At 36.1% G+C, this 25372-nt stretch overlaps 3 protein-coding genes across 4 annotated transcripts; 1 reads left to right on the forward strand and 2 right to left on the reverse strand.

The window, feature by feature from the left end:
* The first annotated feature begins 4626 nt into the window (after positions 1–4626).
* Positions 4627–8523, forward strand: LOC147551694 (deSI-like protein At4g17486). The gene is made up of 4 exons (XM_086668775.1): positions 4627–5031; positions 6118–6345; positions 7006–7293; positions 7941–8523. Exons 2-4 carry the CDS (start codon positions 6141–6143, stop codon positions 8177–8179), a joined length of 732 nt encoding a protein of 243 aa, XP_086524901.1. The 5' UTR covers positions 4627–5031; positions 6118–6140; the 3' UTR covers positions 8180–8523.
* Positions 8524–9814: 1291 nt separating this feature from the next.
* On the reverse strand, positions 9815–11135 carry LOC147551695 (homeobox-leucine zipper protein ATHB-40-like). Its single transcript, XM_086668776.1, has 3 exons — positions 10864–11135; positions 10382–10722; positions 9815–10140 (listed from the first exon to the last, which is right to left on the reverse strand). Exons 1-3 carry the CDS (start codon positions 11051–11053, stop codon positions 9928–9930), a joined length of 744 nt encoding a protein of 247 aa, XP_086524902.1. The 5' UTR covers positions 11054–11135; the 3' UTR covers positions 9815–9927.
* A 7094-nt stretch (positions 11136–18229) lies between these two features.
* LOC147551696 (lysophospholipid acyltransferase LPEAT1-like) lies at positions 18230–23442 on the reverse strand. Of its 2 annotated transcripts, XM_086670085.1 has the most exons (9): positions 22711–23442; positions 21906–22025; positions 21718–21755; positions 21452–21516; positions 20829–20897; positions 19883–20016; positions 19473–19613; positions 19000–19063; positions 18230–18577 (listed from the first exon to the last, which is right to left on the reverse strand). In XM_086670085.1, the coding sequence occupies exons 1-9, from the start codon at positions 23245–23247 to the stop codon at positions 18558–18560; spliced, it is 1188 nt and encodes a 395-aa protein (XP_086526211.1). In that variant the 5' UTR covers positions 23248–23442; the 3' UTR covers positions 18230–18557. The 2 variants fall into 2 exon arrangements, with proteins under 2 accessions (XP_086526211.1, XP_086526210.1); XM_086670084.1 differs by lacking the exon at positions 18230–18577 and having other exon boundaries at positions 18757–19063.
* Positions 23443–25372: the final 1930 nt, after the last annotated feature.

Genomic DNA, 25372 nt, shown 5'->3' on the forward strand with positions numbered 1-25372 from the left:
TAATACTCATCCGACGTGCTTCCCATTACGTTTATATTAAATCGACCACACAATTGATCAAGGAATAGGACCCTATCCTAGTTAGATGTGTACCTAATTTAACTAAATCTATTTGAAAAACTGTTAATCATTGGTGTAGTGGTTAATGTTGTTACAGTTGTAAAGAACACAATTGATGGAGGGTTTCTATATAGATAGAAATGAGGGCTCCACAAATCTACTCTTTATCAATATTTAAACTATCATTATACATATATATATATATTTAGTTTTGAACCCATTTATTTTGTAGTTTCAAAAAAAAAAACCCATTTATTTTGTATTGAACTAGAAATCTTAAATACGCTTTGATCATGATAGAAAAAAAGAACTACTCCTATTTATTTACTATGAATTCATCGGTTTCATGATGTTGAAGTTTTGAATGGTCAACAGTCAGTCAGATCTAGTTAGATAAACAAGGATCTACATGGAGGTCAGTTTTGCCATTCAATAAATAAGTGAGGACAAAAGTTGGAAAATGATTTTCACCACTAAAAGGAGAGAGAGAGAGTGAGATTGAGAGAGTAGGCGTGCGTTAATGAGACTGACGACAACTGATTAGATTCTTAGATAACGATATAAAGGAGAAAATGAAACCTACTTTTTCTCGAGTGCCACCCCTCTCTCCTTTCAACCTAGACACCTAATAGCTCTTAATCTCTTGTAACCAAAAATATCATTTTTACAATATATATTTTTTTCCAGAACCGATTACATTATCGTTACAATTGACAGTGATACACCAAAGATGATAAGTTTGTTACCCGCCCACTCAAACTCTAACATGATCTAGCCTATAGCCCACAAACTCTAACATAACCTGGCCTAAGCCCAACTAGATAATGGCCTAAAGTCCAACCACACTACATTATTTATACCCTAATAATCCCAATTCAAATAACTAAAGATTCCACTTTTTCTGGGATTCGAACCTGAGACCTCCAGAGATTTCTAGAATTTATGTCAACACCTTGGAACCACTTGGGAGACCAACTGTTGACATTTTTGCAATATAAATTGAAATGCACTTTTATATGCAAATAATCATAATAATATGTTCAAATTTTTTGAAAATGTGTATGATCCTTTCTCCGTGGATATGAATCTAATGGATACTGTTTCCCCAAAAACAGAGTAGTGATGGTGATGTTTTTGTTAAGTTTGTAGTCATCCAATTCCAAAATCGGCAATGAGTGGAGAGGACCTATACATTATATTTTCGGTTGCTAGTTACCCTTTCTTCCATGTGAGATTACTCTCACACGTCCCCTCACGTGTAGCGTGGTTAGCCTAACACTTGTTTTTTTTCGGGTGACGTAGCCTATCACGTGTGGGCCTAGCTTTGATACCATGTTAAGTTTGTGGTCATCCAACTCAAAATCAATTGACAATGAGTGGGGAGGACCTATACATTATATTCTTGGTTGCTAGTTACTCTTTCTCTCGTGTGGGATTATTCTCATAGAATTTATTTTTACATCCTATCTCCATGTAAGTCCTATGGCGATATTTTTGTTTCCACATAAGAGCACCTCCAATGGGGCACTCTAAAAAAAACTCTAAAGTCTAGTCGTCAAATGTCAAATAAAGATGTCCACCGGCCTTTGATGCAGTGGTTAGACACTCCTCTTTAGTCCATGAGGTCGTGGGATCGAGTCTCGGTGGAGCTGTTTGCCATCAGAATTTATCCTATGTAATTTAGGCTATCAATAATGTAATACTTTGTCAGGCTTTAGGCCTCTTTCATTGTTGGTTTAAATTTGGCAGTTATCGTGTTTATTCCATCTTCATGATGTATCAATGCCTTGTAACAACTAACGTAGATCGTAGTCGAATTTTCAAAAAAAAAGTGTCAAATAAAATTTTTATTTCCCAAGTGGCATAGAGACACTAATTTTTTGGTCTCCAATGAGGATCTCTAAAATCTCTCTACTTAATACACATGTCACTCTTAAATTGAATAAAGGAAAAATAGTTAAAAAGAAAATGTTTCTATTGGTTTAAACTTTAAAGTGCCACTTAGAGAGTCTCAAGGAGACACTCTAATTTTAGAGTCTCCCTTGAGTGTCTCTATAATAAATGCTCCCACATCATTATGGAGTGTCAAATAGAATGTTCCATTCCAGAAGTTTTTTAACAAAATCTCTATAAATTCTAAGTGACACTCTAAGAATTAGAGTTTGAGTGTCCTATTGGAGATGCTCTACAATAGGTCTTACCTCTGTGTATGGCTCACTTGAGGAATTTTAAGATTTTGTTGGGTGTGTCTTGAATTTGTGATACAAAATCTATAGAATATTCCAAGTTGTGGACTGTCTTTGGAGAGACTACACAAGACCCCAAATAGATCATACATATACATGTTCTAATAACCAAAAACAAAAATACTTCTACATGTTTTTCTTACCACTAATGGTTCACCAACAATTTTTCCCCAAAAGGAATAATATATCTAGTAGCTCTAAACTTGCTCAAGTTGACACAGGTCTATGTTTTGGAGAAAATCCATATAAGTTGTCCAATATTCAATATTTTGGATAGGAAATTTTGGGACGTCCCTAAAAAGAGAGGGAAAAAGAGTTACAAAGTTTGAGCGGAGAGAGAAAAATAGGAGAATGAGAGAAAAAAGACAGACGAATGATGGTGGTGGTGATGGTTGGGCAATATAGCAGTGACAAGAGATGAGAAATAAAAAGAAAATTTGTTTTCTTTGAAAGGTTGCGGACATCGACCCTCCACATGTGAGGAAAAGTAATGGCATGAGTTGGGAATATCAAGATTTCTTTTTTTTTTTTTTTTTTTGTTGCAAAAGGGCATATCAAGACTTTTTCTTTTTTGTTGAAACATAAGGGGATATCAAGACTTGGTAACAAAAGAATTTTTCAGGCAAGTCTAGAGTCTTGCATGCCCCTGGCAAAATGAGATTACAAAATTATTCAGCATTAACTTATGGGAAGTTTTATAAGGCCTCCCCAGTTTTGTTAAAAGGCCTCCCCATGAACCATTTTACTTGCTAAATTATCACTGAGGGGAGGCCTTTTAACAAAAATGAGGGGCCCCTATAAAATCTCCCTGAACTTATTAGCTAATTAGATTTTAGCAAGTTTATAAGCTCTAATTTTGCCACATGGAATATGGAGATGGTCCAAATATAATTCAAGTGGCATTTAAATTTGCACAGGGACGAGGTCTGGACAATATTTCCAGGTAATTTTTCTTTTAACCAATTTACAACTAGGAAATTATAACGCCAGGCTGTCTAATATATTCATATTAGCGTGGACATTAATGCGTTTAAACAATCCAGCCTGGCATTCAAAGATTCATAAAATTGCTTATTGTTGCATTTGACCCAATTATTAAGGTTAATTTCATTTTTGGCCTCCTAATGATTACCAGTTCACCATAATAGCACTCTAAGATGATAAACTTTTAAAATAGTCTATCTTTTTGTGCAAATTTCTCGTGACCGTAATTTCATTTCCAAATTTATCCTTGTATTTTTTTCTTTAGTATGATTTTCTTTTATTTTGTCATACAAAGGAGAGATATATTAGAGAGAGAGTGAATCATATTTCTGTCAGACTCCCGTTCCAATGAGAGAGTCGTCCTTCATCTTCACCTCTTCATCATCATCGTCATCTTCAACTCCACCACCATCTCTTCTTCATCTCCACCACCATCTCTTCTTCACCTCACCATCATCTCTTCGTCATCTCTACCACCATATTTTTTCTTTCTTAATTTTTCTCTAAATTGTTTTATTAAATTCCAAAACTTCTCTTCCATTTTCTTAACAATCTTTCTTCCTTTTTTTTCCAACTTAAAGTTTGCTTTTAAATGTTCCATTTAACTTAATCTCTATTCTCATCCTCCAAAATTCCACTTTTGCTTGAGAAAGGTTTGCAGCTTAAAGAAGGTGACGAATGATAAGGAGTTTTTGGCTTCAAAGTTGCAGGTCATGGTTTTTGCAACTGCATGGCTAACTTAACCTTACCTGCAACCAATAATGGAAGTAGAAGAACTCTTAATAGAAAACTTCAAATAGTCGAGAGAAGGCACAATTATCACGAAATGATCTTCCTTCTTGGATCCGTTTGTTTTAAAAAATTTTTTGCCCAAATCAGACAAATATTGTTTGCGGAAGAAAACCCCTAAAAACAATTTATTTGGTGTGGGTGCATTATTCATTTGGGAGTTCCCAACTCATACTTGAGTAAAAAAAAAAGAAAGAGAAATGGAGAGAAATGAAGAAGATATGGTAGTGGAGTCGTGGAGATGTAAGGTGATCTCTCTACTCTGAACAAGAGTGTGGCGGAAATTTTCTCTTTCTTCTAATATTTCTCTCTTCTCTTTATGATAAATAAATAAATAAATAAATCTAACAAAAACAAATAAAAGGGCAAACCTGGAATTGAAATACATTTTATCAAAAAATTTGATAAAAGGGGGTCATTTTGAAAGTTGATCATCTTCGAGAGGTCATTTTGGTGAGTTGATCATCTTCAGAGAGGCCATGATGGAATTACACCTGGTAATAATAATAAATTAAAAAACCGACGTGGTTATTTGTAAAATATTACTATAAAATTTCAGTTTCTTAAGGAATATTAAAGTAATTAAAAATTGAAAAAGAAACGGGAGTCTCTTGAAAAGGAAGCCTCTTTGCTGATTAAGCAAAAAAGAAAGAGATAAAAAGTAAGTTAGAGAGAGAGAGAGAAAAAAAGAAGAGAGGGAGAGAGAGAAAGAACTTGTTCACGAGTTCAACCTCTCTTTTTTTTTTTACCTCCACCAGGTTCCAGATATTTGGATGATTTATTTTGGTTCCTGTGTTGTTTAAGGGTTTACAGATCTGGTTACCCATTTTGTGAGATTCTCTTTGCTTAAGGGTTGGCGGATTTCTCCTTCTTCTTCTTCCATCAAGTTGTGTTGCTATTCAAAGCTTGTGGGAATTTTCTTGGATTCTGATGGGTTTTTTTCTTTAACCTGGTAATCCTTTTTTCTTGACTTCGAATTTTCTTTAATGGGGGGTTAGGAATTTTCTTGAAAGTTTACATGTTTGGGTTTTTTTTATTTCTTCCCATTATGTTTTGTTGATCTCCTATTTTGATATGAGTAGGATTAATTTTGTTGATTTTCAATTTTGCAATTTTCCTGGTTTATAATGTTTTGAGATCTATTCTTGTGTCGGTTTGATTTTTTTCCTTTCAGTTTCAAAAACAATGAGAAAACATTTGAAGTTGAAATTTTTATCATTTTTTCCTATGTCTGTTAACTCCCTTCTTGGGATACACTTTGTTGTAATTTTGGCTATTTTTTAAGTAGTTGTGAAAGTTTCAAAATTTCTAGTGTTTTGAAAAAAATAACATGCTTTCATTAACCCAATTATCATGTTAGAATTATTATTCAAAATCTAAACTGAAGAAGTTTGAGAGATACAAATGTGGAATTCTTAGGTAGGTATAAAAAACCTTGAAATTTTCGTTTTATATATGTTGGACCTAACAGGATTTTATAATCACAGCCATTTAATCCCGGGGTGGGTTGCGTGATACAACGGTAATCGGTGAATTCAGATTAGGGTATGGATTTGTGTGTTGGGTTGTTAATAGTCTAGTAGATATGAGGATGGATGATCTTCGATTTTGCTCTTGCAGTTCTTTACTACTATTAGTAGTAGTTAGATATTTAGCCTTGATTTAATCATTTGCAAAGAACTTGATAGCTTTTCAACTTTCTCATAATTTGAGTAAGTGGGGCGAGGAGAATTTTCTTTGAAACTGACCGTTATGTTGTTGTTTGTTGATTGGCCATTGAAAACAACTACTACGTGGATTTCATGTGCATTATGTAGTGTCTAAATTGTTGACTAATGTTAGTCAATTTTATCAAAGTAGAAAGCGGAATTGTTTGTGCCTGGATGATTATGTTGTCGATTCTTCTTAAATTTTCATGTGATAGATCGAAACATCAAAACAAGTTTATTCCCGAGTTACAGATTTTTACCTTATGTTCTTCCCTGTTTTGAATTTTACTCTTATCTTATTTTTCGAATTTTACTCTTATCTTGGTTAGTGTTAAAGATAAAGAAGTATTACATGGGATCAAAGAAGCGAGGCGGCTCCTTGTCACCTCCTCATTCAAGATGCAAACCAGTCACACGTTTCTGTTTGTTTCCTAAAGTGCGTTCGGCAAGCTTTGGTCCAGGGAACACTCCAATCTATCTCAATGTCTATGACTTAACACCGATGAATGGCTATCTTTATTGGACGGGACTTGGCATCTTCCACTCTGGTGTTGAAGGTGCAATAGCAATTTACATTAATTCTATCACTTGAATTCTGCTGATGTGTGTGTGTGTCTGGTTTTGGAGATGAGTTATATCTTTGTTCCGTTCTGGATAAACATGAATCCATCTGTTCTTTTCAATCCTCTGTGTCAACATGGAGACTTTTAACTTGTAAGTTTTCCCAAAGTGGGGATGAAGGGAATTATAGTTAACCTCTTCAGTGTTGTTATTTCGCTGCAAAATTTGATTAGACCCTCATTGTGTCTTTAATCTTGCATACTGATTCTTGTCGAACGTAAGTGGGTATTTCTCTTTTCGGGTGACTCCCGATCTGATTCGCCGAAGTCAGACTTATTTGCGTCTAAGTTTGACTTGTTTTGACCAGGGGGACAATAATCATTTCGGGAGATTTCGAACAATACGCTCTTAATTCATACTTATTTATGTCTTAGTCAAATGGACCCATAATTAGCCTGCATCAGCTATTTGGATGAGGCTGGTGCATTACTCAAATGGAAACACTGAAATCTAACTCGAACCATATCAGATCTCGAGTCAGGTTTAATATCTGAATTTGGAGAAAAATCACCACCTTGGTCCCTGTTTTTTTACATGTCCGAAATTTTGGTCAATAAATATCAATATTTCCTAATTGGTTTGTCCATCTTTTGCAGTTCATGGTGTAGAGTATGCTTTTGGAGCCCATGATTTTGCAACTAGTGGCGTCTTTGAAGTTGAGCCGAGGCAATGCCCCGGCTTCAAGTTTAGAAAATCTATATTCATGGGGACTACAACCATGGACCCTGTTCAGGTTAGAGAATTTATGGAGCGCCAATCTGCAAATTACAACGGTGATACATATCACTTGATTGTGAAAAACTGCAACCATTTCTGCAAGGATATATGTTACAAGCTCACTGGAAACACAATTCCTAAATGGGTAAATCGATTAGCAAAGATAGGTACATATGACATATTTTTAGTTTCTGAATTATAGTTAATTATATTTATCTGGCTGAATGTTCTGATTGGTAGGAGTTTTCTCATGTGAAAATTATTTCCGCAATATATTGGAGAGTCGTCATTATGAATAATCTGTATGACACTTGAAAACAGAAAAGTAGACAAACTTCTGTTTTCATGGTGGAATGGACAAGGATGACCGAATGGGCGCCCGTCTTAATACTTCCGTGAGCATATGGCGGGCTGAAGTAGTAGCCCATGTTACTCTTCTTATGTGTTGTGAAAAAAGATTTTGCTCCCTTAGGATTGACTAGTCCTCCCAATTTTAGATAAAACCTAAACGAATCTTTCCCTTGATCATTTGGGTACACGTGCTTCAATAGTAATTCATTTTGCCCCAGTTACTTTTGATTGTGTAACTTGTATCATTGTATGTGTTTTTATTGGATATTTCCATGACGCAATATTGCTTGCTTTACGTCATAATCGTGCGACAACCTAGGAACATAACTCTGCTTAAACTTTATAATGGATTTTGTGTTGCAGTCTTCAACACAACATTTCCTTTGAATCTCTTAGCATTTCTAACATTTCTCCTGAAATTCTATATATGTCATTTTGATTGAAATTGTGCCTTTCCTTATAGGGTCACTCTGCAACTGCATACTTCCTGAGGCTCTAAAGGTAGCTCCAGTTCGAGACGACTCAAACGACCAAAGCCTAGAAAGCGAGAAGAGGAGGCTAAGAAGTTCTTTCAGTTGCTTATCGTCAATCTCAATGCGACAGAAACAATTATCAACATCTTCAATGTTTCTAAATTCACCCTTGAAAGAATGTCAACCACCAAAAAGTTTGAGTAAATCAAGATCATCGAAAGAAATATAAGAAAGGGAAGAAAGAGGAAAATCCAACCCATTATCTTCATCAAGTAGTAGCTTTTGAAAGACTTCTTGTGGTCACTCCCACTGTTATCATAGTGTGATAATTAGGGTTTCTTTGGCTTTAGGAAGAGAGGAAGAAGAAATCTTTGTAGAGATGTTGTTTGTAAATCAGCATTCAAAAGAATGTTTTATTGGTTTCTCTTTTTCACTTTCACCTTTGCCTCCATATGAATGAAATTTGTTGTTCTATGTCACTATGATGTATCTGTGATTGTTCTCTAATTCACCCAAATGTTGACTAAAAGAAGTTATACTATGAACTTAATGAAACAATGCTTCTTCTCTTTATTGTTCCTGGTCTTTTTGGGGGTTGGAAGCTCTTACAAACCTAAGTTTGCACTATTTAGTAGATAATTTGTTTGGCCATGAACGTATTAATATATCTAATATCTATTCTACAACTTCTAACTTAACGTAATCTACCGTCTCTTTGTTTTATTTAATTTCTTTATTTTTTTTCAATTAGTTTCTTTATTTTCTCTTTCCTCCATGAAGTTTAGACATGCAATTTGTGGAATGCTACTTTCATTTTTGTTCACCTTTTTTCCTTTCTTTTTTATTCAGATATGAACAGTGTACTTTTCCCTTTCATTTACCCACAAAGAAAAACGAAAATTACAGAGAACATAATACATTTTCCATTTTTTTAAAGAATTTTTGTTTTCTTAGATCTTTATTGTACATATTCAGTCTCCCAATATGGCTTATGTTACAACTTCTTCTCATATATTTTGGGAACAATTCTTTTTCCGGGTATTAGGTGATCCTGGTCGCATGGCTATGATATTTCTTGCACTAACTATTCTTTTCAATTAATCTTCTTTTTGCACTATCGATTGTGGTGCTTTGAACTATGTCTGTTTTTCCTCACAAAGTTCCAGTTGAAATTGTTCTTCTGTTAGTTTTTTATTAAATCTCTGACGAAAGCTATTTTTTTGTTAAATATGTCGGTGGAGTAATTTTTTTTCTAACTCTTTGCATATCAACAATGTTTATGATAGTCTGAGCTTCAAAAATTTACTTTGACTTTTGTAAGATAGTTAAGTAAATCCTAACATCGTCTAGCGATTTTCTCATTTTCTCAATGAGTCTAACGCTTTGACGACCTGTTTGATTTGTCAGGCTGATGAGGTCGACGAACTATTTAGTTTACGCTAAAAGTTTCTTACTTCGTTTGACATTTGACACCAACGATTGGGGCATCCCAGTTTGCGTAATCTCAAACACTCATCTAAGGTTTTTTTTTATTTCATTTTCCTTAGACCAATTCACTACAAGAGCAAATACCCCATGCATTAAGACTCTCCCTATATGGGGTAATGCTCTTCTTATACCAAAACCATAAAGAATTACCTTTGATCATCAATTCTTGTTTTTTTTTTGTTGAACTATCATCAATTCTTGTTGTTTCAATAATATTTATTTCACATCTAGTTTCTTGATTGAGTGGTAGAATGCACTTGTGGATTATGAAAAGAATCAATAATTGAGCTCCACTAAAACAGAAATAAAAACATATCCGGTAGACAAAAATCATAGACTTAAAAATAGAAAGAGAAACCATGAAAGAAAGATCCAATTTAGTAGAAATCCAATATGATTAATATAATTACAACCTAAATAAGAGAACACAACTACTATAATTTACATATTAGTTGATTATTTACATAGTAAAATAGTAATAACCACTACTCAAATTCCATACAAATTCCCCCAATTAATTTCAGGTAAATAGAACAGATTTTCGATTCCTCCCCCCATGTAATCTCCAAGAAAATGTTGGCAATTTTCCACATCCATAGAAAAAGAGGGACTCGGACTACTACTCGACACTGCATCGAGACGCTCCCATTGCATTCCTAATTCTTTCTCCTTTTCAGAGAGCTCCTCTTTCAATTTGAGAACCTATAACAAATAATTATATGTTCATTAGATAAACAAAAGTCATGTTAAAGAAAAATATGAATTTCGATACTATTCTAGCCTAAGTTGTGCTAGAAGAAGTCCAAATTGAGCATATTTATACGGAAAACGAATATTTGGGTTGGAGACCGAAGTCTCAATTTCAAGCAAATTCCCAAATATGCAGGGAAAACGTAAACAAGAATTTAGTTTCTTGTCGGGTCGGAGCCCTCTCTCAGTGTACCTCAGCTTCGAGATGGCACTTCTCAAGGATGACATTTTCATGAGAAGCTTTGAGTTTTGAGTATTCATCTTCAAGCTTCTTGTTTTTCCACCTTGCTCTTCTATTTTGAAACCAAACTGCAACTTGTCTAGGATCTAAACCCAATTCTAAAGCAATTTTATCCTTTCTCTCCGATTCCAACTTGTGTTCATTCTCAAAGTTCATCTCAAGTAAATTCACTTGTTTTTCACTTAACTTTCTCTTTTTAAACATACCCATGTTGTGTTCATGATCACTATTACTACTTGCTTCACATCCTCTTCTATTCTTCCTTCTCCTTCGTTTCGGTTTTGATGTTACCTCTACAGAAACAAAAAATGTGTAAGAATTTGAAGTGGGTAGAGACCAAAACGCCAAAAAACAGTCAAATACTCGAATTTTTTCGAAATATTACATATTATACTAATGATAATAAAAAGAAGAGTCATACTAACTGAAATTACCTTCTTCACATGGAACAAGATTGGATAGGAAATTAGGATGGAGTTGAGAGATGAACAAGAGCTCATCATTTTGAACTACTTCATTTACACTAGTAATGGTATTGGTTATGGTCTGAATTTTGTCCTCCATTCTTGATTTCTTGGTATTTTTTTCTTTTGCTTGGAGAACGGGGAACAAGGGAATGCTCATTATATATAGATTTGAATTGGATTGGTTTTACCAGACTGTCCTTTATGAGCCGTGTTGGAGATATGACCTCATTGTTTTTTTTTTTTTTGAAAATCAATGTTTGGGGGAAACAAAAAATAATAATTAAGGATACAAATATTTTGGCTCAATATTTGAGTTTTCCTCCAAGTCTTTCACATTTCTCTTCAGGACAGTTTGGTTATCACAGGCTGCTATTGCAAGCGACTCTTTTAAAAAATTTTGATCTTCTTATTCTTCATTTTCTCCTCCCGACTCCCGCCACCATCACCAACCCGACTCTCCCTGTCTCGCTCTCTCCCACACACTCTCCCTCTCCCTCTCACTCACTCCCTCTCTCTCACTCACTCACTCACTCTCTCTCTCACTCACTCTCACTCTCTGCTCAATTTTTCTCTATTTGTGCTCAATCTTTCTCTCTCCCTTTCCCACTTTTCGTCTCTCTCTAGCTCTCTCTCTCTCTGTTGCGGCAAAGGGGATCACCCCTTTAGTCGAAACTCGCACTTATTTTGGGGGGAACCCCAAACCAAATCGTAGTTTGGTTTGCAGAAAACCTCCCAGACCAAAACGCTTTTGGTACCGGGGGAATCCCCAAATCAGTTCTTGTTTGGAGAAATGAATCCCCAAGCAAGAACACGAGTTTCGACGAAGAGGGTTATCTCCTTCGCGGAAATGCGGAAAAAAAGAATTGTGGTGGTGGTGGTGGTCGGAGGTGGTGGTCAGAGGTGCCAGTGGTCTGGGTAGTGGTGTCGTGGTGACGTTGGTGTTGGTAGTATGAGGAGAAAAAGAATATGTGAATTTTTTTAAAAGGTGGTCGACGAATGTAGTATGCGGGAAATGATAGCGTTCCCAGCTAGAATGCCCACTAAAATGCCTAAATTTCCTCATTTAGAAATAAAAGTGGTCCCCACCGTAGTCAAACTTTGAAAAAACCTTGTCTTTGAATGAATTCCACGTCAGTTGGACATTTTAGTGGGCACCGAGTTGGGCACTCTAGCATCTCCTTGTAGTCTGCTGGCCTAAAGTGGGACTTGAGGACGACAAAAAAGAAACAATTTTTTTTACCCAAAATTTTGAAACCTAAATTTCTTTTTTGCTTCTTCAAAACAAGTGGCATTTTTGGAAAGGCAACGACTTTGGGAAATAAAGAAAAATCTCGAGGGCATAAAGAATTGGCCAATAAAAATTGATTTAGAAAGCATATTCTTCTTTTAATCTAAAAATTGACTTGATTAAACATTGTCCTCTCTTCGTCATCTTCTCTCTCCCTCTTTCTCTCTCGTTTTTTTTTTCTCTCTCTCTCTCCCCCTCTCTTTCTTTCTTTCTCTCATTCTCTCTCTCTCTCTCCCTCTCTCTTTCGCTCTCACTGACTATCTCTTTGTTGTTCTCACCATATATTTGAAGGATTTATCCGTTCGGTCTGAAGGGGATGTCCTTCCGAAGGAGTGTCCTTCGACCAAGGTGGCAATGCGATCAATTTGTCAGTTAGGATAACGATGACCACACGTAAAGATCATCCAGTCCGGTCCAATTAGGGGTCGTAATGCTTTGCTAGAAGCCAACTACGATCGTCGGATCAAGGAGTTGATTCGAGGCTAACATAGACCGGATCCTACAACGGGTTACACATAAGAGTGGTAACTTGATCGGAGAGATTTGACTAGACGGGAACTGGCTAAAGTTGGATGGGATTCAACTGGAAAGGCCGAAAGGGTCCGAATGGAGATTCGGGACAAGATAGAGGAAGGCTCTTTGGGCCGGCCATGAGATGGCCGACCAGAGTAAGTGGGCCGGCCATATAAGGCCCATAGTGGGCTGCCCTGGCCGGCCACACTTAAGGGGATTATCAAAATACCCCAAAAAGGGTATTTTGGTAATTATCTTTTCTGTGACCCAGAAAATAGAAAACCTAATCTGAATGAGATTCTAATTAGGGTTTGTCTATATATTGGGTCAGTTGAGAACAGAAAAGGTGTGGATTTTTCTCTAAGGAAAAATATACAACTCTCTCTCTCTCTGAATATACAGCTATTGGAGAGAGAGAAATATAGAGAGAAAGTTCCCATTCTATCAATCTAGTCAAGAAGAAGAGTTCTTCTCAACCTTCTACTAAGTCCTAGCAGTCTGAAAGGAAGGGAGATCAAGTCTATTCACTCGGTGTCTCAAGTAGAGGAGCTACAGTTGGAGCTCTCGATCTTTGCATGCGATTGGAATGGTTCGAGGGAAAAACGCGTTAAGGTATTTATCCCTCTCTAGTTCATTGATTAGTTTATGCATATAGGTCCTGGGCAATCTAGTGTTAAACATGAGATGTTTGAGATTCCGCTTACAACACTAGGTAGTGTATAGGATACACCAAAACCCTACAATATTTCTCTCTCTTTCATTGTAGTTCACTCTCATCTCTCTCGTTGTACAATTATCTCTATGTAGATTAGTTTCTCTTTTTCTCTCTCACGATTTTTATCTCTCTTTCTCGCAGTCTCTATCTCACCCTCTCTCTCTTGCGGCATGTGTATAAATCTCTTTGTGGAGATCACAAAGTTTGTTCCCACGAAATATTTTGTAGCCACGAAACGTCTTGTGGCCACTAAATGGTCAGGGTCACAAAACATTTTGTGGCCACGAAATCCTCAAAGGGTTTCGCCAAAAACTCTCCTCGAAGTTCGGTTATTGCGAAGGGAACACTTCCCTTCGCCGGAACAGTGTTTGTGTGTGTGAGAGAGAAAAAAAATGAGAGGTTAATCAAGAAATAATGAGAGATTGAGAGAGATCGAGAGACATAGATAATGAGAATAATAAAGGGAGATAGATGAGAGTAATAAAGGGAGATAGATGAGAGTAATAAAGGGAGATAGTGAGAGAGTGATGGAGAGACTGAGGGAGAGGGTAAAATTAAGTGAGGGAGGAGAAGAGAAGAGAGAGAAGAGGAGGTAATGGTAGTGGTGGGAAGTTGTGGTGGTAATGATGATAGAGAAGATGAAGATTGTGGGACAATGTTTGATCAATTTAATTTTTGGGTAAAAAAATAATATTTCTCTGAGAATGTACATAAAAACATGGATTCCCCTAAGAATTTATTCCCCGGAGATTATTTTTTATGTCTCAAAGTCGCGGCCTTTGAAAACTATCCCAACACATATACTATAAGTCTATTTCTTTCAAGACAAAGATTGTGTTTGTAGACATAACGAGGTTTTATTGACATCAAATGAAATGGGCATGGGAGATGGATTGAAGGTGGGGCTTGGGCCATAAAGAAAAATCTTTAGAGCGTAAAGACTTAGTCAATCGAAAATGGCTTAGGGGCACAATTGTTTTTTGGTCCAAAACTTACTAAGTTGTTTCTTACCCATAATCTCCATCTCCATCTTGCCCTCACCTCAACACATAAATTCTGGCCAAATGGCCAATACAAATTCTGGTCACCTAATAATTTCGTCCACCATTTTCATCCTCATCTTTTTACTCTCTTTCCCTCCCTCTCTTTCTTCTTCTTTCTTCCTTCTTTTCCCTTTCTTTCTCTCTCTAAAAACCATCTTCTTCAACTTAGATTTTATGAGGTGAACAAGATGAAAGAGAAATCCCCTTCGTCATGGCTACAGCAGGGCAACAAATTCTAATCTCGATGTAGGGAGCCCCTTTGTCTTCCACGAATAGGACATTCAAATTCTAATCCCACCCTTTTGAAAAATTAATAAAACTTCGGTTGACTGCAGCTAGAGGTGGTCTGTTAATGCCTCCCTGGTCGAACGTGACATTCAAATTTTAACATCTAGAATGTCACATAGGGCACTCCATTAACATAGATTGATCTTTCCTAGATGGACCTTTAGACACATTCTAATGAAAAGGATTTGTTCAAAATTATTAACCTAACTTGGTTTTCTCCTTCTATATCCCAATGGGAAATGGTAAGAAAAGGAAAGTGTGATAAATAGGAGCTGCTGACTGAAGACATATAAAACAGAGTAGGCGCACATGGGATGCCAACCTGCTACTATTACACGTATCGCCAACCCAAAGTCTCCCGGATGAAGGACCACTTTTTCCATGACGTGTCAAGTATTTGTTAAGAAGATAATAAGATCATTGTCAATTTTGCTGACAATTGAGAATTTGTTTAGTGGCATTACCAAATTAACTTTTGCAATTGAGATAGGGTAAAAGGAATCCACCTGAAATTGGAATGAATTCTAAAATTAAAAATATTATTCAAAATCTTATCGGATTTGATGCAGATTTTAATTTTTCTTTCTTATTTTCTCCTTTGGTCCTCTGGATTCTAATATTATTGGTCAATTTACTGTAAATGTACAAGCTTATCTCTTCTACATTTATTTTTGGGATGTTTTATCTCTTTAGGCATTTTATGTCCTAAGTTTGAAATAATTTTCTCTTTATCGAACATAAACTCAAATGGATATCCGTTTTTGAATATCCATTGACATATTTATGTGCACCCTTAAAACTTTGAATTTTGTACAAAGAAATTACTAACAATAACAAGTGTATAAACAAACTCCCCCACTTATTGATACTCCCCCTATCCCTTCTACAATTTCTCTCTCACATATTGATTCTGTCACGGTGTCACCAGTGTTGGATGGTTTTGGGCCTTTAGCACCTGAGAAGTTGGCTCTAGAGGTAAGACTTCCCCCACACTTATTAACACACATCCTGCCCCTTCCACAATTAATGAGGATTATCCTAACAAGTAAGATATCGACAAAGCTATAAACTATTCACGCTAATCATCACGAAATGAGAGAATCATGGCCAACCCAAACATTTAAAAATTGACTCTACATGTCCACCAACATTTGGTGTAGCTGTAGGGCATCCCTCTCAAACCCATGAGGTTTTGAGATCGAGTCTCGGTGGAAGCAGTTTATCCCCAAGATTTATCCCATGTAATTTAGACACTAAATAAAGTAGTTGTTGTCGGGCTTTAGGCCTCTTTGTTGTCGGGTTTCAAGTCTCTTTAATCATTTGTGTAATTTAGGTGGTTGTCGTGCTTATCACATCTTGATGATGTATCAATGTCTTGTAACGACTAACATAGATCGTAGTCAATTTTTCAAAAAAAAAAAATTGGGACTCTACACATGTCAAAAAAATTCATAATGGTTATTATGGGAAGGTTTAAACTTTTTTCCTCTGAGGTCTAAACACTTAATCGTTGAAATACAACTTAAATCACTTTAGAAATTTTTTTGTAGTATAACTATTATTTCAAAAATGACATACAAAATTCAATAAATGAAGAACTTCATTTTGTTGGAACTCAAAGAGGCTATTTGGTTGTTTTGGGTCCAAACCACCCCCAAAGAGAATCGCCCTCCAACCTAAGGGTGATTTAACATATCACAAGTATCTCCAATTAAAAAAACAAAATAAAATGTATTGTTAAACCCCAACAATCCCCGCACTTGTTTCCCACTTCCCAACTTAGAAACGATGTATTTTCAACAAAAACAAAAGAACTTAGAATCGATGTCTTTCTCAATAAACACTTTGTTTTATATTTTTTTATTGATAATTAATTTTAAATGTCAAATTACATTAAACTAATGTAATATTTTTTACTTTATTATCGTGTCAAAGTGTCATCCCATTTCCCACTATCCAATATAATAGGTTTGCACTTCTTTTTGTCGAAATAAAAAATGGGTTTACCTATGAGGATCTCATTTCCCCACAAAAATAAGCATAATTAAAGTTAGGTTACATATATATCTTTTTTTTGAATTGTTAAACGTGTGCCTCGAAACCTTGACCTCTAGGTGTAAGATTATACCTCTTACCACTCCAATCAAGGGTTGTTGGTCGGTTACATATATATCTTTACATCTAAGAATGCATAAAAACCTTGTTGTGAGGGTAAATCTTTAATTATATATTACTATTCAATTATCTTCTTTACCTAAAATCGATAGATTGTCAAGTAAAGGTGAATTTGGTTTTCCAAGTTAGAAAAACAAGTGAAAATAAAGAAAGAAGGACCCTATAAAACAGCTAAGTGGTTGGATTGAGAAATGAAAGATTCTATATTTAAAGTGAACTAATATTAGTATATAAAGATAAGGTGTCTTTTACATGTACGGACAGATTAAATAGAAAGCATTGGTCCATGCCCCTCCCTCATTGGGTGATCCATCAAAGGAATGACCCACCAATTTTGTGCTCATCTAATACAGATAGTGTGCCTAGGGGACTAGGGTTAGTAATATGAATGGATATCATTAGCCTTTTTTGTTTGTGGGAACCATTTCATTCATTTTGTGATATGACATTCATACATCATACATTAGACGATAGAATAATAACTTCTTAAGTTAAAGAAGGTAGTTGTCAACAACAAAAAAAAAAAGTTAAAGAAGGTAATGGAATACAAATTTCCTACGTAGTAATCTCTGTTTGTGTCTTTGTGTATGTTGCTTTCAGTTCTAGGGCGCAGGGACTAGGTCGACACAAATGGGGGTTATAAAGGGAACGATAATAATATCAGCTAGAGGCGGATGTGGAGTGGGAATTGGGCCGATCGGGTAGATTTATTCTTTTGGCTTGGTTGGGCTCTGGTATATTTTGTCCATTAAAATTATCAAGCGGACTCGCCAGATAATCTATGAAAAAAAAAAAATGGGTGTCCAAACCCCGTCCAAGCTTGCTTGCTCTTTAGGATTTCCGGATTATCTATGTCTTGGACAAAACTAGCTAATAGGTAATGTGCAGCACTTGTACTCTCATTCAAGAGACACATTAGCCTACAATATACAAAATGAACGACAAGAACAAACAAGACGCCGTGTAAGAGAGCTAGCCGAGACGACAAGGTATCAATTGCCCTTGTGTCTTCTTTGTATACAGAATCTCCCCTCTAATGGCACCTACCCTCTCCCCTACAAATATGCAAAATTGTCCCTTCACCTATTTCCAAAAAGAAGCATCATCATGTTAATCAAACATGCTTCACAAGGTGGCCGTGCCGTGCCACTAGTTTGGTTGCTCAGATGATTCAGTCATTCGAAATGGAATATAACAACCACCTTCATACACCACGGAGTGGTCGTTTAGCTGATAAATGACACTTAAAACATGGGTATGTCGGCCCTTTAGTCCAGAAAACACGAAATTCGCAAAAACTAAACAAAATAATAGAACAATAGGGCAACTTGTGACAGCCATTTTCTATTCTTTTACTAATGTTTCTGACTGAACAAACACCACTCACAGACAAACAATGTTGGAAACTTAAAATTTCGACAGACAACAAGTATAACTGAAGCAGAGGCTAATGACACAACAAAGACGTGGAAATATTTGACACTAACACTCCGAGAGCATTTCCAGTGAAGAAAAAAAAAAAGAAAAACATGCTCATTTCTAGGGTTACAAAAAAAAGAAAGAAATGAATGCTTTTCTGAACAAATATTTCGAATTCCGGATGAATGAATGGTACAAACTTATAGTATACAAATCTTCGTTAGCTTTGGCATAAGAAACCTGCATGACACCATACAGATGCTTCAGTTTTACATATGACACCGATATCTTTCCTACGAGTCTACGGGATTTAGTATTTTTCGGCCAAACGTATATCGATAGACTATGCCTTAAACAACACTACAATCAAGCAGTTATTGTTCGATATTTCATTAAATAAGATACCCAAAAACCAGTCCTCAAACTATAATAACTTGTTATTAATATTGTATGAAATATAAGGAGTCAAATTTAAACTATCATGGGTTATTAGTACAAGATACATATCATTAAAAGCATACCCATGGTAAACCAAATTCTATCGAGTCAAATTCTTTAAGTAAACCAAGCAACCCAACTTGAGTATATGAGTAATTTGGGAGCAAGGTAGTCAACTTATCAATCATGCTTCTGATGTAAAACACTGGGTACTTTATTATTACCATTAAGAGCAGCATGATAGACTCTCTTCTCGGCCAGTCCAATATCCGTTAGCTCTAAATTACCCTGAAAACCAGCAAAATCACAAATTCGTGTAAAATTGACGGAGCTCATATCAGGAACAAAACGAGAATTATTAGAGATTAAGAGCTCTGCTCCAAACTTCCACGAAAAGCAACTCTTGTTTGTTTATGTATGAACACTATTTATCTACATGCAGAAAGGATATCTTAGTTTTTAGTAAACAAACACAGTTACATAACTCAAATCAGTGACAGGTAAACCACATAATCTGGGCTTAGGATCATCATAGGACGAGTGGAAGACATAAATCAGTTACTTCAATTTGAGAATCATTGAAGCTTTTGGTACAGAGAGAACCTTTCATGTGATAATAAAGGGCGAAAGATTGGACAAGGCTCTCATGCATTTCATTTACTTGATATCCACAAACCTGAAGGAAGAGAACAAATACCTCAGCAGCCAGTAACTTTCGGACGTTATTAGCATAAAGTTTTGGTTCTTCCTTTTCTTGCTCTGAAGGATAATAGACAGGCAAGCGAACAACCTCAATATGGTTGACAAACTGACAGAAGAGCAATATTACATGGCGTACCTACAGATACATGTAAGGATGGAAATAAAGGAATTAGAGATACCTAGCTAAGCAAACAAACTAGTTAATCTCATCAAACGTTTTGTGCCTGAGTTAAAAGTATTGAGTAATTTGAAGCATTTATTAATAACAGAATCCTGAAGAACTGAATACTACCAAGTTAAATTGTTTCTGCTCACAAATGGTTGAAGTGTTCTAGGTTAAGTACGATAGAATTTAAGAGTTGCTTATCAAATCTATAAAGACAAGAATTGACTTGGGATACTCACCCCAGAAATGGAATCCCATGCTGGACTAAATCTCCGATAAGGATATCTTAATATTACTGGAAGGACTGGTACTCTTGCTAAGAATGCACCTGTCTTGAATGGAAGGAGGTAATCTCCATTTGTAGTAGTGCCCTCTGATGAATTTAAAATAAGATAACCATAAGATTTTCATAAAGTATTTCCATAAAATTATCAAGAAACCAGAAAAATATGTAATTAAGCACAGATCCAATGAGATATTCATCCTTAATATTAAAACAATTGTGTCGCTGCGCACCCAAGAACATGGGCTCGCTTTAACTTTCACAGAATAGCTACATTTCATACACTAACCAAAATATGATTAGAGCAGAACAAATGTTAAACTGGAACTCCAAAGAGTATGATAACTACATGACTCACATGCTATTCTGCATATTATTCGGAAGTCCGCACTTCCAAAGAAGAGATTGTCAAGAAATTAAGGAAAAAAGCAAAGAAATGGTTCCATTGTTCAGTTGTCAACAATTTATCTGTCTGAAACCTAGAGATTTTCAAATAATGGCCTGGCAGAAACTTAAGGTCAATCACCAGAAGTTCTAACTTCTAAGGATATTACAATATTAGGTGAACAGATCTGCTAAAAACTCAGAGCAATGGGTTTAAATATATTATGCAGATCAACCATAATTAACATATTTATTTTTTTCACCTCCAAGTTGCTAGTTATGCAAGTGAGAATCTAATGCGCAAGTAATTGAAGTCTTCCAGTACAAATGCAATGACTGATATACAGAGAAAGAAGCAAACTCGTACTGGTAGTCTGGTAGATGACCTTACTAAACTACTGATAGCCTTGGTGACATTTCACTCCGGAATTAACTCCGTAATAGGTTAAAACTCTCCAAATTGCTGAGTAGGATAAAAGCATCGCATTAATAGGCCATTAAGATGATAGAACGGTAACCTGGAAAAATCAACATTGGTGGAGCATCTTTATTCTGATGGGCTTCTAGAATTCTTTCTGTCACAACCCCTGCAGATAAGAGAGGCGGTTAAGCATATGATAGTTGGCTCCATGTGACGGACAAATAAGATACACTTCCATGTCTCATATATATAGAAAACACACAAACATTAATAACAAATGAATTACTAGGGTGTCTAATGGTTACAGGAAAGGGATGCTGAAGTAATCTAATTGCATCACATTCTTCATCTATTGTATTCCATATCTAGTATAATTCAGAACTTCTATTTTTGTTTTAGTAAGTTATTCATCTATCGTTCCCATTAAAGATTGTGATTAAGTATGCAATAGAGTGAGAGTCATGTACATATACTTGTGGATTTGGGATAAATTTGAAGACTCCCAATGCCCAAGCTGAGGGTGCCTTAGCATTTGATCCTAATCGCATAAGTTTGATGAGGTGTCGTCTCCTCAGGATAAATTTACAGGTTTACAAACAAAATATATGAAAGACATAAAAATATGCCAAGTTTTACTAGCTATGGACAAGATACTATTACTTGCCTATGATAAGGTACAAACATCCCATAATACAAATTCTGGATTTAAAAAACATGTACCTGAAACACCCTTGAAATCAGCTGATTTTGACTCCCGCTGTACATAAACACAGCCCAGGCATTTGCTGTGAAAAACATAAGCATTTGAAATACATATTATCAGAATCTAATTTAAAAAGGCAAGCTTTAGATAAAAAGCTATACTCAAATATCCATATTGCATCTTATAAGGACCTCTAGGCGTCTAATAGGGGTTTTACTCGATTGGGAGGATTAGATTTCAATCTTGTAATGTCCCCTAAAATTCTCAGTTATTGTGAACGAACCTGATGAGACCAACGAGAGGAAGTTTAGCTACCGATCTCTTCAGCAATTGAGTTCCAATAGACAAAAGAAGTCAGTAAACATGTCAGTCACTGAACGAAAAGTAAGCAAAGAAAAACAGAAATCACATCAAGTTTCTTTCCATAGAAAATTGTTACATGTGCTTTTAGAATGTAGTTGGCTAACCCACCTTGGCAACAAAGCTCGGAAAGGATGCGGACATGTGATACAAGATATCCAAATAAGAAACATGGTTTGATATGATTGCTCCAGGTCTTTCCGATTCTTCAGACTGTTCTCCGCTGTCACTCTGACGAATAGAACCGTGCAAAAGAAGTCAGGTAAGATGACAGAAAAGTTCTTATTTCTTAACAAATAAATTTAAATCTTTGTCTTTCTTTTACTCTTTTAAGCAACAAAAATATTTGTACTATTAAGCATAATAATTCCACATGAGTATAATATTCATGCATTTGAGAAAACAACCAACTCCATCTTTTTGTTCCTCTTTAGTTTTTGGAATTGGATAGAATTATCAGTTGGTTGATTAATTGATAAATTTTAATCCAATATACTAGACTCCAGTCGCTTTTCTCATTAATTTGGCAATTACTTATTATGAGATATATATATGTGTATAGAATTGTTCATCTGATATCCTAAATGTTGCAGCTAGTCCTCAACTACTCTCTCCTAGTCACTACTCCTGGATCGAGCGACTAGTACCCAACTCCAACAGCCTCGATGTTATACTCCCTATTCTAACCTTCTTACGCTTTCTACAATAACAAAATAACAAATGGAGTTCTACATTTTCCTATCTAGGGTTTCTCCAACTGTTTAGCTCAAATTATTTCCTACTTCAAAATTCTAATGCTTGTTCTATTCCAATACAACAAATTTCCAAGACTCTATTTTAGTTCCTACAAATTCAACGACCTAACATAGACTCAGAAAAAGTGAAATGAGTTAAGAATTGATCATCAATTTTATACCTGATTCACCAATTTATCCACAGCATCTGAGTTTCGATAAGTTTCATTGATCCAATAAAACCCTAAGGTGAACAAAATTGCCCTAGAAAGAAACCTTCCACAAGCAACAATAACATTTCTTCTCCACCCAACCAAGTGAGCATAATCTTCTTGTTCATCTTCTTTATTCGGAACCGATAAAAAAGTACAGAATCGGCAAATAAAGTAATAGAGAATCAATATAGTAAAAGTAATAATTAATCGAATCGGTAATAAGATAATCAAACCAAATCCAATCATAAATTTTTCTTTCAATGGTAATTCTCCTCTTCCCATTGTTCCATAAACATCATTACGAACATAAGCAGCACACTTCTTCTCGAGTTCTGGTAAATTCTCAGTAACAGTAGAAGAATTAGTTGTTGTTGTTGTTGAAGAATCTGATTTTAGTAATGGTTGTTCATCTTTCTCTATTAGTCTGGTGGTTTGATTTTCTTCTACTGGTTTCATATTTTGATTCTTTGAAAAATTGAATCCTCCTTTCAGTTCTGAATCCATCAAAACCCTAATTTGAAACCTACCCTTTTATTGTATTGGACACCATTACTAGAAGAAGGGTGAAAAAAAAGGAGCTATTTTCGCCTCTACTGGATCATGGATTTAAGGAGAGAATCTTACAGATTTGATGAAGTTCAGGAAGTTGCAAGGGCAACAAAAGATCCTGTACTTCTCGTTGTGGAATATATCGTACCCCTAATACAGAGATCAAGAGACGTGGTTAATTTTAATCCGTTGATTGCTTAACCTCTTCCTAAGGGTCTATAGGCACCAGCGGTTCCACAAAGGGTACTGCTAAAAGCACCATCCAAACTGCTATTGGCACCCGACCAAAGCACAAACTGGGAGATGTCCCATGCCATGGTCCGGGTGCCAAGAGCACTTTGGGAGGTGCGTTTAGCCCCTCCCTTCTACAAACCCTACTCTCTAACCTACTTGACTTTGACCTAAGTCAATTGTTCAGACCGAGGAAAACCATGGGGGGGCGTTAATAGGCGTGCTCCACCTTCTCTTTTGGTGGACTAAGCAAGTCTTGAGGGCTCTCGAACTGGACCTAATTCGCTTGGACTTTGAGGCCCATGAGGAATGCCAAGAAGGGGGGTCTGTGCAAAAACATGTGTCGTCTTTAGAGGCACTGAAACATAAACGACAGAAGAAGATTACACCTTGTAGTTAGAGACCTTAATCAACGTGTTGCTTTTCATGCACAAAAAATTATTATTTGAGCCGAAATGTTATAATAACCAGAATATCTTTAGGAAATGACTAAAAATGTCTTGTTTATTATGTGAATTTTATTAATAAAATTTCAGTATTTCTCTATTTTGTGAATTTCTTCAATATGCCGAGTAGGTTGTTTTTTTTTTGTTAAAAGGCCAAGTGGGTTGTTAAAAGCAAAATAGTCAACAGTTGGTAGCCCAAGTGGTTCCAAGGTGTTGACATTGTAAGGATTTACACCCTTCTACTAGTGTTTATAGCGGAAATATGACATCTAATGTCTACACTAGTATTCCCAGGATCACATGCAAAACTAGTAATTAATCTAATGGAGATAGTGGATTACCTTAATCGCTTTTCCCTCAAACTAGTTGAATTGATTGAAGAAGACCAAGAGCTTCAAGTGTAGCTCCTCTACTTGGGACACGAGCAATCAATTTGATCTCCCACCTTGTTGTATAGCTAGCACACCAATGGTGGTTGGATAATAAGAAGACCTTCTTCTTGCTTGACTAGATAGATAGTTAATGGGAATTAGCTCACTTTCTCCTCTCTACTTGATGTGGTAGAGTAAGAAAGCTTAGAGAGAAATTCCACACCTTATTCTCTGCCCTAAGAGTGTTTATATAGAACCCTAATAAGAATCCACCTCCTTTTAGGTTTCCCAAAACACCCTTTAGAATAAGATTTAGGGAAATAGTCGAAAATAGCAACTATTGGTATTTTCTCAATTCCCTAAGGAGATGACGTCCAAACCCAGCCAAAATTGGCAGATTTAATGTTCATAACATAAGGAAACGTCCCTCCAAAAATCAGCCCAATCCGAGCCCTAAAAGTGCCCGAATCGGCCTAGGCCCAAAAACCCTGCTTTTGGCCTTTTTGTACTATCTTTGCCTAATTCCTTTTTAGGCCTATGAGATATGTTTATGGGACACTCCCATGATTATATCTCACTCCCACTAGTCATATCCTAGATCAATTTGTCACTCTTATGTGTAACCCGTTGTAGGATCCGATCGAAGTTAGCCGCGAATTACTTCGTAATTCGACGATCGTAGTTGGTCTCTAGCTACAACTCTACGATCCCTAAATCAATCGGACTTGATGATCTTCCACATCAATTGTCCTATCCGACAAATTGTTCGCATTGTCACCTTGGTCGAAGGACATCTCCTTCAACTCCTTCAGACTCCCACTTGGACTTAGAACAAGTGCAATGCCTCGATTCCCGTGTCAATTTAGTATCCCATCTGATACGTCACGTCATTCAGACTTTCTTGATATCCGAGTACAACTGTAAAAGACAAACGATTAACTTTTAATCCGTTTGAGCGCGGCCACGCATTTTCAGTTGCTACTCATCAAGTGGCCTTGAGACACTTTGTACCTAATGTGATTAGGGTGACAC

This window comes from Eschscholzia californica, unplaced genomic scaffold (assembly GCF_041429995.1).
Source record: "Eschscholzia californica isolate CP2 unplaced genomic scaffold, dmEscCali1.0.p SCAF_3, whole genome shotgun sequence".
Taxonomy (NCBI): Eukaryota; Viridiplantae; Streptophyta; class Magnoliopsida; order Ranunculales; family Papaveraceae; genus Eschscholzia; species Eschscholzia californica.